This window comes from Equus asinus, chromosome X (assembly GCF_041296235.1).
Source record: "Equus asinus isolate D_3611 breed Donkey chromosome X, EquAss-T2T_v2, whole genome shotgun sequence".
Classification (NCBI taxonomy): Eukaryota; Metazoa; Chordata; class Mammalia; order Perissodactyla; family Equidae; genus Equus; species Equus asinus.
This window is the reverse complement of record NC_091820.1, coordinates 100,558,305-100,572,982: the sequence shown is the minus strand read 5'-3', so window position 1 is coordinate 100,572,982 and position 14,678 is coordinate 100,558,305. Positions and strand designations below refer to the sequence as shown.

Sequence of the window (14,678 nt, the reverse complement as noted above, 5' to 3'; positions counted from 1 at the left end):
AAAAATGAACATAATAGTACCACCTACCTCAGGGTTATTGGGAGGAATGAGTAAGGCCATACACATAAGCACTTATCATACTGTCTGGCACAGAGTAAGTCCTCAACAAATGTTTCTTATGTTTTGTAATGGAAAAACTTCAATACCAACTTAAGACATTTGAGATTTTATGTTGTGGGGAGCAATAGATAAAGATTTCAAATAGGGGAGTGACCTAATCAGAGCAATGCCTTAGGAAGATTAACTTGGCAGTGGGTGATCTGCAGGTGAGAGAAGGGGAGCCTGGAGGAAGCCATTGCTTCCAAGAGTGGTAATGAGAGCTTGAACTTGAGTATTGATAGTGGTAGAATTATGTAAAATTACTGAGAGTTTGATGGCATTGTACACAAATAGGAAACCTAGGAAAGGGAGCAGGTTTGAAGGTGAAAATGAAGGGTCAGTTTATCCATACTGAGTGAGATACCAGTGGGGCCTTCAGGAGGAAATGTGCATGACAAGCAATTGGGAATTCAGTACTGGAGAACAGGGCTGGGGGAATGACTTGGAGTTACCACTCAGAGGTTATAGCCAAGAAGTTGTATGAGATTACCAAAGAAAGAAATGTAGGGAGAGGAGAGAAGAGAATTCAAGACAGAACCCTTAGAGGTGGGAAAAGGAAAAGAAGACAGATAATTTGACTTGAATTGCCTTTCATAAAACTTTGCTGTTGCATATACCGTTCCGTCATGCTTGTCAGTTGATTGTTTTACTGTCTTCCTCAGTACCACAGCTACATGGACTACCGGCAGTGGCCCTTACACGTGTTGAAAGACAGATACTTTTGTTTTTACATAGCCCCTAAATCCTTTTGTTTCCCCATAAGGCTAACATGACAAGATCTATTAAGATAGCAAACCAGTTTTATTTCTGGGTGAACACTAGTTTTGAAGACTATTCAGGGAGTTATAAGAAGCTAGGGTTTGAGGTGTCTTACAGATGTTCTCAGAAATTGCAGAAAAATATGGGCAGCCTTGAAATATTGTGAGGTGGCCAATCGCTTGCCTGACACTTGCACATTGAAGATTTGAAAGTTGATTTTTCACCTTGAGATTTCTTGATTTTCTGCAGAGAAGGCAGAATAGTTATGAGGGTAAAAATGGGGGTCCTGTCCTGCTCCATGCTGTAAAATTGCCTGTGGATTTCACTGGCGCCAATTGTTTGGTCAGTTCCTTCAACACTTAGTGGATAGAGCATCCAGAAATGGAAGGTGATCCTAGGTCACCATCCTGGACTTCTCTGAAGAACTGAGGGAGTGCCTGTTTGTCTTGACAGAGGGGGACTCTTTTGCCGGAAGAGGGAAATGACTTGAATTGGCTGATTCAGTTTGTTTCTGACCAGGGCCCTGTGTTTTAATTAACTTTTATGAGTGAGTAATGGGCAATACCCACAATCCAGTTGGCTGGCAAAGAAATTCTATGGTGTTCTATTGTGATGTAAAAGATATGTATGTCTTTGATACCAGACGGTCTTTGTGACACTTTAAAATTAACGAGCTGGCTCGGTTCTCCTCCACATATTCCAATAGGCTTTTTATGGCCTTTTTTTCCATTCTCCTGTTAGAAGATTTTGCATATGTATTTTTTTGCTTTCCTTCCTTTTCTTGCATTTTGGAAACTTCTAAGTCAGGCTAGTTTCAATCCTATTTTCACAATTCTTACCAAGGTCAACCTGGTCCTGTTATCCAGACGCTGACTCTTCATACCTTTCAAATTCATCTCTCCCTTAAGACCAATTGCTGTCTCAGCAAATTACATGAGTGAAGGGGTTGGGGTTTGGGGATAAAGTTGTATTCCTAACCTGAAATAACAGCTAGAGTCAGTTTTAATATGGGACATTTGAAGAGGGGCTCCATAGAATAAGAATATACTTAGCCTGTCTTGTGACAGCTTCAAATTTAATTTCCTCTTCTTCTTGCAGTAAGTACAAATGGATCCTGGGTGAGGAACCTGTGGAGAAACGAAGAAGGCTCCAGAATGAGATGACAGCACTTCCTCTAGATTATTCCATGCCTGGCCCTTACAGAAGGGCAGAGGCAGCTGTTGCCTACCCAGAAGGGGAGAACAGCCATGATAAATCTAGTTCTGAGAGAAGCACACCACCATACCTTTCGCCAGAGTACCCAGAAGCAAGTAAGAACACCAGTCAGAATAGGGAGGTTTCAGCTCTGTATTCAGGGGCCCAAGACCAACACCAGGGGTCCCTGCTGCCTGAAGAATTAGAAGATCAGATGCCAAGATTGGTAGCAGAAGAATCTAACAGAGGCACCACAAACATAAACAAGGAAGAAGTAAACAAGGGACCTTTTGTAGCTGTTGTCGGTGTTGCAAAGGGTGTTCGAGATTCAGGAGCTCCCATTCAGCTGATCCCCTTTAACAGGGAGGAGCTTGCTGAGAGAAGAAGAGCGGTTGAATCCTGGACCCCAGTGCCTTATTCTTCTGTGGCCTCTGCTGCAACCCCGGCTGCAGCAACTGGGGAGAAAGGAAGAGGCTATGAGGAGGCTGGAGGTCGTAATACGCCAAAGATGAAGAACCAAAGAGAGCTGGAAGAACTGAAAAGAACCACGGAAAAATTGGAACGTGTTTTGGCTGAACGGAATTTGTTCCAGCAAAAGGTGAGGGTAACACCTTACCACAGGAATAAGAGATCATTGTAACCAAGGGTCCAGAGAGTTGGAGCTCTGATGATTTCATGTTCTGAGGCCTTTAAACAAAATAAGCCATTGAATCATTCTGTGGTATGTCTCAGATTGAGTGAACCCTGATGGGCATCCCTCCCATATTTTGGGATTGAAAAGGTCCGTAAGTTGCCAGCCCGGCGGCGCAGTGGTTAAGTGCGCACGTTCTGCTTCGGCGGCCCAGGGTTCACCGGTTCGGATCCCGGGTGTGGACACGGCACCGCTTGGCAAGCCATGCTGTGGTAGGCGTCCCACATAGAAAGTAGAGGAAGATGGACACGGATGTTAGCTCAGGGCCAGTCTTCCTCAGCGAAAAGAGGAGGATTGGCAGCAGTTAGCTCAGAGCTAATCTTCCTGCCCCCCCCCCCCCCAAAAAAAGAAAAGGTCCGTAAGTAGAGGAATATGTATAGAGGAATCACAGAGTGAATGTATTAGCTAGAATTTTTGGCACTCTCATAGCTTGTGAGGTCAACTGATTTTGTATTTCTTGGACTGCAGGTGGAGGAGCTGGAACAGGAGAGGAATCACTGGCATTCTGAATTTAAGAAAGTCCAACATGAATTGGTGACCTATAGTACCCAGGAGACAGAAGGCTTGTATTGGAGCAAGAAACACATGGGCTATCGCCAGGCTGAGTTCCAGATTCTGAAAGCTGAGCTGGAAAGAACCAAAGAAGAAAAGCAAGAACTAAAAGAGAAACTGAAGGAGACAGAGACACACCTGGAAGTTCTGCAGAAGGCTCAGGTCTCCTACCGGACCCCAGAGGGAGATGACCTAGAAAGGTTAATTACTAGGGTTTAGCTATCAGCTTGTGAGTGCTAATGGGAAGCATCCCTTAGGACCCCTAGTTAAGGGAGGAAACCTTAATTAATTCGTAGGCCGCCGAGAATTGAGGAATTACTTCTTAGAGAGCAGCAGCTAGTCTCCCTGCGCATGGTGGCATTGTGCTTTCTTCTTTCTTTCTGACTAATGGAAACGTAATTGTTGAGAAATGTAGGCCCATTTTTAAGGAGCTTCATGGTGTTCTTTTGGCTAATGACTTCATGTCATCTCTTCTCCTGCCCCCTCACTCCATCATACAGGGCTTTGGCAAAGCTTACGCGACTGCGTATCCACGTCAGCTATCTCCTTACTTCTGTCCTCCCTCACTTGGAGCTTCGTGAGATCGGGTTTGACTCAGAACAAGTGGATGGGATCCTGTATACAGTGCTGGAGGCAAATCACATACTGGATTGAGCACCAGACTATATACTCTATGTACCTTTCTCTTCTCTAGCCTTCTCTTCTCTACCCTCCTCTCTTCTCTGCCCTTGTCTCCTCTCTACCCCTCACTCTTCTCTCCCCTTTTGTTCTTTACACTTCTTTCTTCTTTACCCTTCTCTTCTCTCCCTTTGTCTCTTCTCTATCCTTCCCTTCTCTCCTCTCTCCTTTCCTCCCTCCCCCACTTCTCTCTCTCTTTCACCTTTATGCCTTATATAGAGAATCCCTGAGTAATTCCTGGCTCTTAATCAGTCTGCTTCTTATTCAGTTTTGGTGTGGAGAAAGAGGCTAGTTAAATAGGCTTTTAAGAGTTCCAGGAATGGAAAAGCAGTAGTTGCCAAACCAGGTGACCTGAAAGCTTTAATTTTCATGACTTAGATACTTTGCCTATTTCTTATTCTTTCTGAAATGGTTAGTATTAATTTAGGTTAAATCAGTCAGCAAATACTGGGTCCAATGTACTAGGTGATTGGGGATAAATTAAGAAGTATAATTCATGGTTTCAGCCTTCAACGATCTAACAATCCGGTTGGAAACACAAGATACACACCAAGTTAACTAACTTGTACAAGTGAGTGGTACAGACATGATAGAAAAGTTCTAGGGGGTAGTTCAAGGAAGACGCCACATCAGAAACGGGACCTAAACTAAGGTTGGTTTAAAGAATGAGCGTGAGCACACTGTTAACAGCGGTTGTTCTTTAGGTAGTAGGACTATGGTTGATATTTTTTCTTCTTCCTATCTTCCTGCTTTTTTCAAATTTTCTATAATAAACCTGTTATTCTTCTTAAATTGGAAAAAATAAATTGTTTTAAAAAAGAATGAGTAGGCTTGGATTTAGATATCAAATGAGAGACTGTGTGAAAATGTAAGATAATTATATATTTATAATTTATGTTATGTTTAGCATTACCTCTGGAAGAATAGCATGAACAAGGGCACGGAACAAGCCAGAATGTGAAAAATGTGTTTGGTAGGAGTGATGGGTTAATGTAAAGGGAACTAAGGTTAAATCATGACCCATTCACCCACCCCCCCACTGTGGGATTTGCATTTTAATAAGGGATTCTTGAAAAAGAAATCTTCAAGGTTCAAATTCAGGGAAATATGCATCACCTGACTGTGGGATTTCCAGTAGTGGGGGAGCTGTTTCAGAGCGGGGAGAGCTGTGTGCTCTCCCCCAGAATACACCACCCAGCCACTTTTCAGGCTGGTGCCGGGTGAGGGGTACATCTCATACTATCAGAAAGAGTAAGACTTACACTCTTGGAGAAGTAGACATTTTATTTATTCATTGCTTTATTGTATTTATACAACACATACTTTTCAAAGAGCTCAGGGTACTCTTCGAAAGACGCGGAACAGTGGACACATAAAAATATACCAAGAGTGAAAAATAGGAAGTAAAGGAGAAGTAATCAAAGGGAGGTGGGATCCAGCAATCACAAAAGGATTAGCTAGTCTAGAGGAGTGTTTTGAATATTTGTTTTGTTTCTCCTCTGCCGAGTTACTTCAGAAAACTCTCCCAAACTTACTTTACTTCCTTTGAAAGGAGGCCCATCATAGATATTCCAGTGAGACTGCAAGGAATAGGGGGAGGCCGGAGCCGGGCTTCGCCACTGCATGAGTACTTAAAGATTCCCTGCCCCCTTAGCTCACCTCACTGCAGCTCCAGCCCACCAGTGATTACCTCTGATGTCAGACATTTGGACTGTGATATGGAAGGCCCCAGCTGTCTGAGTATGACTATTACTGAGAGAAGGGGGAGCACACTCCCCAATCTCAGTGACACTTGTTCTTCACATGGGGCTGTGAAAAGGTGGGGTTTTGCACAGATATGGACAATGGGGATGGGAGGGTGTAGTAGGAAAAAATTCAGAGCATTGAAGGTTCAGCCTGTGACTCTATGTGTGTGTGTGTGGTGAGCGAGGGGGCAGAGTACGAAGGAGTACAGGCAATTGGGCTTTAAAAAGAAAAAGATGGAAAACTTTAACTCATCTTTACTAGTGCTTTCAGCTCATTTCCTTGTCCCAACCACATGCTGCTGCTTCCAGCGAGTTACCTTTGTGAGTCCGTTTACTACAATACCTGAGCTACCCTTTGTTACCTATTTACAATGAAACCATACCAGCATGAAGTCCCTTTAACTAACGTTAAATGCACAGTGGAGAGACTGAAGTGTCACCCAGCCTTACCAGAGCTCATAATATAGTGCGGAGGCAAGACATTCAGAAGAAAAGAGTGGGTGCCTCCTCCTGGCTGTCCTGCTGGGTTAAGATAATCACGATTCCCCTTTCAGATGTCTCTCACATTTGCCCTTTGACTGTCCATTTCCACAATCAACATGTACATCCTTATTACCTCATGCCTTGATAATTGAAATAGATTCTTAATCGGTCTGCCTTTCCTCCTATTCTCATTCCTTTAATCCACCCTACTGACTGTCACTTAGTTGCTTTTGATGACCTCATCAGATTACGCCTCTGCTCAAAGGCTTGCTAGTGCTCACTTAGTGCAATACAAATTCCCATCTGGGTTCAACCATGCTCTCTAGACTCATCTTCCAACATTCCAAACACAAACCATGTTCCATCCAAACTGAACTGTTATTTTTCAGTTTCTGAGCCTGCCTTGAGATTTTCTCCTTCACCTTTGCTATTCCATTCCCTTTACCTGGAATGTTCTCCCTCCTCATCTTTCCTTTGGCTCAAATGTCACCTTTTTTCTGAAAATTCCTCTGATTAACCCAGCCAGACATCACCTTTTCTTTGAACATGTAAGTCTTGTGTCACTGATAAGGCTCTTGTCATCAACTTCCTTGTCCTGTCTTCCCTGTTAGAAAGCTTCAGATTCAAATATTCAACTGTCTGCTTGACATTTACACTTACATGCCTCACAGGCATTTCAAATAAACCATGGTAGAAATAAACAGTGACACACACACCCTGCGACAGTTCCTTCCCCCAATTTTCCTAATTTTAGAAAATGGCACCTCCACCCACCAGTCACATAAGCTAGAAACCTGGAAGTCATCCCTAATTTTCCTCTTCTATAGTCCCCCACATCCAGTCTGTCCGAAAGTCTGTCACTTCTGTTTCCAAAGTGTATCTTGACTCCACTTGCTTTTACCACAGCTTCCTTGGTCCAAACTACCGTCTTCTCCCATGGATAACTGCAACTCCCGACTGGCGCCCTTGCTTCCACTCTTGTCCTTGCCATTGTCTTATCGCTACAGCCAAAGTTATTTAAAAAAACAAATCCGATTGCATGACTCCCTGCTTAAAGGCCTTCAATGACTTCTCACTGCACTTAGAATAAAATCCATACTCCCTACGATGTCTTAGAAGACCCCTGCCTACATTGGCTCTTGCAACTCTTCCTCATATCTCCCTTTTCCCCTTGCTCATTGTGGTCTTCCCACTGAAACATGTCAGGCTCCCTCTTACCACAGAGCCTTTACCCATACTGTTCCTCTCCTACGACGCTCGTATCTGCAATCTTGGCATGGCTGACTATTCCTCATCCTTCAGGTCTTAGTGTGTCAACTTTCTCAGACAGGCCTTCCCTGGCAGCCTTTTTTTCTCTGTTTACCCTGTTCTATCACTATGTCCTATTTTGTTTAATTCATAGCACTTCTCACAATTTGCAAGTATGTATTTGGCTGTTCACTTTCACTCATTCAACAAATACTGGGTACCTACCACATGCTGTGTGATATACAGTGGTGAACACAACACACAGTCCCTGTCTGCCTCTTTGATTAAAAAGTTCCCTGATGGGAAGGGTCATGCTTGTTTTTGCCAATCACTGTACCCCAGAGCTTATTATAGTACCTGGTATACAGTAGATAGTCAATAAATAATTGTTAATGATGGGAGCTGTGTTTTGTTCGTATCTCCATCTCCCTCAAGAGCCTACAACAGTGCCCCATTTATAGAAGGGGTTGGATAAATACAGTATGAGTGAGGTAGGTAACAATCCTGGACATTAAACTCTAAAAATGAAAGACTGAGAAAATACTATGGGATACAGGGGGCAATCGCTGTAAGCCGGAGTGACCTAAGGTTTCTCTCTGGCAGATCTTTGATTTGGGTAATTTAAGGCTGCCAAAGGAGAAGGGGAATATGGGTATTCTCTACCTCGAACATTCTGAATATTATCAAAAGGAAGCTCCCTAGCATGGGATTTTAAAATGCTGAGAATTACCTAATATAATCAGTATAAGTCTATGGAGCCCAGATCTTGAGAGAGAACTAAAAAGGGGAAAAAATTTCTGAGGAGTCTTCATTCAGTTTTTCCAAGAGTAGTGATCGTTTTATTTGAAGAGAAGAAAGAGGAGCTTTTCCTAAGCAAAGAATAGACAGAACAAGCCTCAGGGAGGTAAGTTCTTGGCATATGTTAGGAAATAAGTCCATGCTTGTTGGATGAGCAAATGGGCACCTTCCGGAGGACAGGAAGATTTGCTTGCCCGTGTCCAGTGATTGCGATTTAGAGGCAGAAGCTTAATTGGCAGGCTCTCAGTTCCCAAGGCAATCTCCAGATAGAATGTATTGCAGAGTTCTGTGCTATGAGTTAAAACCTCTTTCTGTAGGACTGTGTTGGGAGTGAAGCATGGAGGCATACTCAGGAAAGCTGGGGGTGAGCTCAGGCTAAGTCAAGTGCATTTCCCCAAAAGAATAACTTGTGCTTATTTACAAGGACATCCCTAACTCCTGACGTATCTTAGGCAGAGTGGAAGTTCAGGAGCCATATTTTTCTGAATCAAAAGTCACAGCACATGATTGGATAATAAACTAGACAATTTGAAAGAGCTGACTTAGATAGTCTTGAGTAGATTAAAGCCTTAGGCATTAAGTGAGACATAAATAGCATTCATTTTCTAGTGGAAAATAAAACCTACAGAAGAAATATGTTGTTACTTCCCTCCATCCCGAAACCCAAAATTTTGATGTGAATCATGAGAAATCTCCAACCCGCTTTTAGATAAGAATAGTTCAAATGTTTTGGGTGCCTTCTACATGCCAAACACATTTCATATATTTGCCCGTTAAGTCCTCAGGGACAAGCAAGATGACTTCAGGCAGAGGCTCAGGACAATGTTCCCAAAAGGCCTGATCTTCCAAGTGGGCTGTGGAAACCTGCAAGGATTGGAAGGGTGGAGGTGTGTGGGGAGGGTTTTCCAGGTGTAGGGGATTGTATAAGCAATGTCAAGACTGGGTGGAGGGTGAATAAAGGGACACCCAAGAGGGGTTGAGCAATAGTGAATTATTCAATTTGGAGCATAAAGAACAGAATGGACCAAAGGCTCGTGAATGCCTGCAAGAGCGGGGCTATGCTAAATCTGCTTCATAGGCTGAGTTAGGAAAGTGGCTGTTGAAATCTCCCCAAATGTTCCTGAGTTTGGGAAATTAACCCCAGTTTGCGGTCCCTTTGGACTAAACTTTTCTCTAGCAGTGGGACCTGATTGATCATGCTTCTGTGCCACCTCAGATTGTCACACATCTAGATAAAGGTCAGAGCCATCACCACCCCTTTCCTCTCTAGCTTCTCAAGTCTGCTTTTCCCCTGGCTTCTGTTAATGGACTCTCATGAGTAGAAGCCTATTCAAGGTCTTCAGACTTTTGGGAAGAATCTTGAGAAGTTTTGGCCTGGGAAAGACTATCCCCCTTGCTAATGTAGATTCAGATCTGTGGTAGAAAATACACTTTGTCATTCTCCCCCATTCCCCAAAGGCACACACATTTTGTGGTGACTTTGACACCACCCTTTAGGTCACCAATATGCTTAGAATACAGCTAAGCATTTGTTGAGGACCTGCTGTATGCCATGATCACACTGAGAGGCAGGTACCATCCCCATTTTACAGATGAGGAAACTAAAGTGTAAAGAACTAAGTGACCTTCCCAAGGCCACACAGCTAGAGAGTGCAGAGGGAAAACCAAACCCAGGTTTGTCTGACGTCAAAGCTCAGGCTTTTTTCCCACTACACTATACTGCCTATCTTGAAAACGGTTAGCCTCGTCTTCTTTCTTTTGATAAGAAAATGCTAAAGGTAGCCCACACTGATAGGAATTTCCAAGGAAGCAAGTTCCACCATCCTACACAATGTTTAACTGCCCTCATGATCAGGAAATTGTTCACTTGTGTAATGAATATCCCTCTAAACGACGTGGAAATTCATTTCCTCTTGACTGAGTTTTTCACTCAGGACTGTCGCTTGGCAGCTTTCCTGATATTCAAACAGCCATCAAGATCCTATTCTTACGCTCCAGGAGGTCTTGGACTTGTTAGCCTCTGCCTATGAGTGTTCTCACTGGCTCCTTTGTAGCCCCCCTTCCCAGACAGTGCTGAGTTGGGCAGATCTCTTGGGGAGTGAGAAAGTGACACTTCAGAACATATTGGTTTATTATTACACTCAGAGGAGTAAAATTAACCACATGACCTGCGTCTGGAATCGTCAAGGGGAAGATGGCACCACCTTTCTCATTTTGTCTGCTTTTTTCTTGATTTCTACTTCATCTTCATTTTTGAAGCTGTTGAATTATTTAGTTGAAGGGTGCCTATGTTACTCAGAGAATTCCCCTGCTCCCCCAAAGTCCGGTGCCCATTGTCTCTGAAGTGGTGTTCTATTTTTTAAACTCATTGGACCTTCTTCTCATTCTGGCTCCTTTAGGGCTAAACTGAGAAACTAGTGGAAATTCTCGTGTTTACGACTGAAGGTATTTCTCTTCCCAGAAGGTATACTTGCTTTTTAATCAAGGCATTCAGTGCTTTTACACCAAAGGAGTAGGATCTTCACAATCTCATCAGACATCCTTTGCGGGGGGATGCTGATCCACCCTCTTGCATCCCGTTGGGTAATCCCAGAAATAAATTCAAGTGAAGAGGCTGCAAGGAGCATCTTCTCTTTGTGTTTGGTGTGACTGGTCTTTCTCCCAAGTAACTCACACACAACTCTGTCAAATATCACATACTCTGCAAGTGCTATTGGAGAAAAGGAGCTACCCCTGAAATGCTGGGTTGCCTGCCATCCTACTCATATTCATTTGGCATCTAATTTCACATCCCATTGTACTCCTTAATATCTGTTTGAAAGCATGTGAATTTTCTCAATGTTATCTCCACAAGGCCCTGTTTGCAAATAAAAACTTCTTCAAAGCCCTCCTAGGAAGTGACTTATTAAGTGGTGAGGGTGCCATTCTGGAGGAATGGGACTTCAGGGATGACAGGAAAGCAGGACCTGGAGATTTGCCTTTGTATGGTGACTTCCTGCTTTGTCAAGCCCTAAGACACCCCTGCTTGTCTTGTGGCAAAATGAGGCCCAGAGCGGGGAATTGTAGACAAGAGTTAACTAGGAGTTCCTGAGCTACAGTGACCAGGAAAGTGGTGGGTTGTGCGAGGTGGAGGGGGTGGTCAGATTACAGCCTCTGTATTGCTGTGCCTGATAACAGCCTGTTAATATTTTATCAGTGATCGCATCACAGCATGTAGTGAGCCACCACTTAGGGCAAAAGAGAGAGATAACCTGCTGGACTTCCTGTTTGAGGTTTTCTCCCCCGTTGAGATAACAGAATTTCTCATCAAAGCTAGAAGCCGCTCGGGCAGGGAGACCAGGCTGGGCGAAGGCCAGGCTTCAGCCAGCTGAGGAGGAGCACATGCACTTCCCAGCCTGGGGCCTCTATGTCCCAGAGTAGGCAGCTGCAGGCACGAAAGAATCCCCTGTCCGTGGGCCCGGGGCTGAGTGGGAGGGAGCAGTTGACCCTGCAAGGGCTCATGTGCCTTTCTTTAACACTTGGCCCCTTCTGTCTCCTCTCTCCCTTCTCCCACGTTTGTGTTTCTCCTCTGGTTCAGAGCCGAAAGACCTCAGCTTGTCTGGATGGGCACTGCCTCTGCTCCCTCAGTAATTTCCAGAAACCTGCTCAAGAGAAGAAGATGAGGGAGAAGAGATTGAACCCCAGGGTCGCTCTCTCCGTTAGAGCTACTTAGGGGTCTTGTGAGGGAGTTCTGGGTTAGCAGTGCAGTGTATCCCTGTTTCCTCCTTAGCACAGCTCTCCACCCTATTTCTCTATTTCCCACAGTCCTTCAGCTAGACGAAGCTGTTTCTTTTGATCGTCCTTTCTGAAGAAGCTCAAGTAGTACCGGTCCCCCATTTCATATGGATTGGGACCTGAGGGGACTTACACACCGTTTTTTTTTATTATTTTTATTATTTTTTTATTTTTTATTTTTTTATTTATTTATTTTTTTTAAAGATTTTATTTTTTCCTCTTTCTCCCCAAAGCCCCCCAGTACATAGTTGTATATTCTTCGTTGTGGATCCTTCTAGTTGTGGCATGTGGGACGCTGCCTCAGCGTGGTTTGATGAGCACTGCCATGTCCGCGCCCAGGATTCGAACCAACGAAACACTGGGCCGCCTGCAGCGGAGCGCACGAACTTAACCACTCGGCCACGGGGCCAGCCCCTGACTTACACACCTTTTTAAACTAGCTCTTGACAGCCTTGTCTTATGGCACTTCTCCCCTTTCTCTCACAGGACAGACCATATTGCAATGCCTTGTACCACACTTGGACGTGCATGTCTTATCTCCCCTGGATCAGCTGTCAACTCCTACAAAGCACACCCTTTACCTGGTTCACCCTTGTTCACCCTCGTTGCCCTCAAAGTCGTTAGCACATAGCCTGACAGAGTAAGAGTGCAGTTAGTGTGGTCTGGCTGGCTAGCTGGCTGGCAAGACAGTTGATTGAATGGCTGTTTGACTGGCTGGATGAAGGTCTCTCAGAAAGCTGGAATTTGCTTTTCCATCGAGAAGCCAGTTTCAGCTTCCACCTCCCCCATTAATGATCACATGGCAGTGGGTCGCTAGAGCCCCAAGGGGGAGAAACCATGAGTCACACTATTATCAGAGGAATGAGGGAGGGGAGAAACATCTCTCCTTGTGCAAGGGTCAGAGCCGTGAGGCTGGGGCATAAACACAGCAGCCTTCACTATCCCCTCAGCCTACCATAATCTAAATTACTTTATGATGGATGGCAGTGGAGTGAGCTGAAAGCTGTTCGACTTGGACCCACACTCAGGAAGATTTCTAGGAAACTATTTAGAGCAAGGCTTTTCTTGCTCAATCAGCCAAAGGGAATAGTTGCTCTTTGTCGGGTCTGCCCTGGTTTTTCTAGTTGAGGAGGATGAAATTCTAACTCCTTCCATAGAATCTTCCCAGATTAAAAGGAAGGAGGACCTCCCAGGCCAGCCTCATCCTAAGATGAAGGGAAGCTCTGTGCCCTGTTTCCCTCAGAAGCCCTTATATTCCAGTAGCAGGTAAGGACAGAAGGGCTGCAGGAATCTGAAGAGCAACAGGCACTCTTACACCTTCTGGGACAGAATTCCAGATTCACTTTGCTGTGAGAAGAGTTTCCAAGCTTATGTTCAGACTCTGACACTCTGTGACTTTAAGAAATTTACTCACTTCTCCGGGCCTCCATTTTGTCTCCCGTAGCGGACTTGCTTCATTGGAGCGATTTGGAGGATGCAATGAAATCATGGATCTGAAAATGCTTTGGCCGTCAGGTGGTGGGTCACCAGAGCCCATAGCAGGCTGCTGCCCACTCAGCATAGCAGAGTCAGCAAGGCAACCCCATCTTCCAACCTGCAGTGACCCCCTTTCATAGGCTCTGGGGTTCCTGGTGCCAGACCAGAAACATGACCTCTTATTAAACTTCTCTTCGGAGAGCCCTTTCTCTCTACCCTTATTCTTACCTGAAATGGATGCTGGGGTCCTAACCTCTGCACCAGAGAAGGCTCACTTCAGGAGTGCAAGGGTAGTGCCTGTTCTAACAGGCTCCTGTGTGCCAAGGCCCACCAGGTCCAGGGGCTGGGCAAGCTATAGGGCCCCATTATTGTCAGTGTTGCCACAGTTAACATCTTTATGAATTAGGCTTTGTTGATTGCCAGTGAGGTTAGAACAGGGCCAAATCATTGGCCTCCCAAAATCCCATGCCTCCATAGAAAGGTGAATGGGAATTGAGGTGTCTTATTCAAACGTAAGTTTGACATCCCCCATGATGGGACAGCTAGCTGGGCCCCAGGCTGGGCAGCTGGCTGGCACAGCAGGAAGAGCAGTTCCAGGTAACACACTCAGTGAATTGGTCCTGCTCTCCCAGAGCCCCCTCACAGGAGACCAGGAGAGCCTGTGTGTGCCCAGTATTACCTTGCTGGCCATAAGTTGTTTGCCTCAGGTGGCTTGGGGACCTCTAGCAGGCTCTTCCTATTGGCTGCAAATATTGTTGCACCAGCAGAGTCCTATTTGGGGAGTCAGGAGACTGGGGCACTAACGCCAGCAGTGTGGCCCTGGGAAAAATCTCTTTACCTATGTGGGCCTTAGTTTCTCCATCAGCCTAATGGCAATTATCAGGTGTATTTCACTTTCCTCACAATGGTGGTTTGGAGAATGAAAAGAATAAACAAACACACGGCCATTTAGTAAATAAATGAAACAATTGTTGTGAAGAGGGAGGAGTCCTGGGCAAGATAAAAAGGTTAAAGTTTTCCTGGGGAGGGGGGATGTCTTGCTTTCTTAATCTGTCCAGTAAAGTCTAGAATTTTCTATACACCCAGTGGGGAGAAAAGCCAGTTTCCATCCTACCCTCCCCTTAGCCCAATTCGCTCCATCACACCTGTACTGTCTGGGCCCCTTTGAGTTAATAAAACAG

At 44.8% G+C, this 14,678-nt stretch overlaps 1 protein-coding gene across 1 annotated transcript in view; it reads left to right on the top strand.

Annotated features, from left to right (window-relative positions):
* Positions 1-4,795, top strand: part of MORC4 (MORC family CW-type zinc finger 4) — a 48,473-nt gene extending 43,678 nt beyond the window's left edge. The window contains exons 15-17 of the mRNA XM_070503181.1: positions 1,957-2,650; positions 3,212-3,495; positions 3,796-4,795. Coding sequence (XP_070359282.1) covers positions 1,957-2,650; positions 3,212-3,495; positions 3,796-3,949 — 1,132 coding nt within the window. The 3' untranslated portion in view covers positions 3,950-4,795. The remainder of the gene's footprint in view (positions 1-1,956; positions 2,651-3,211; positions 3,496-3,795) is intronic.
* Positions 4,796-14,678: the final 9,883 nt, after the last annotated feature.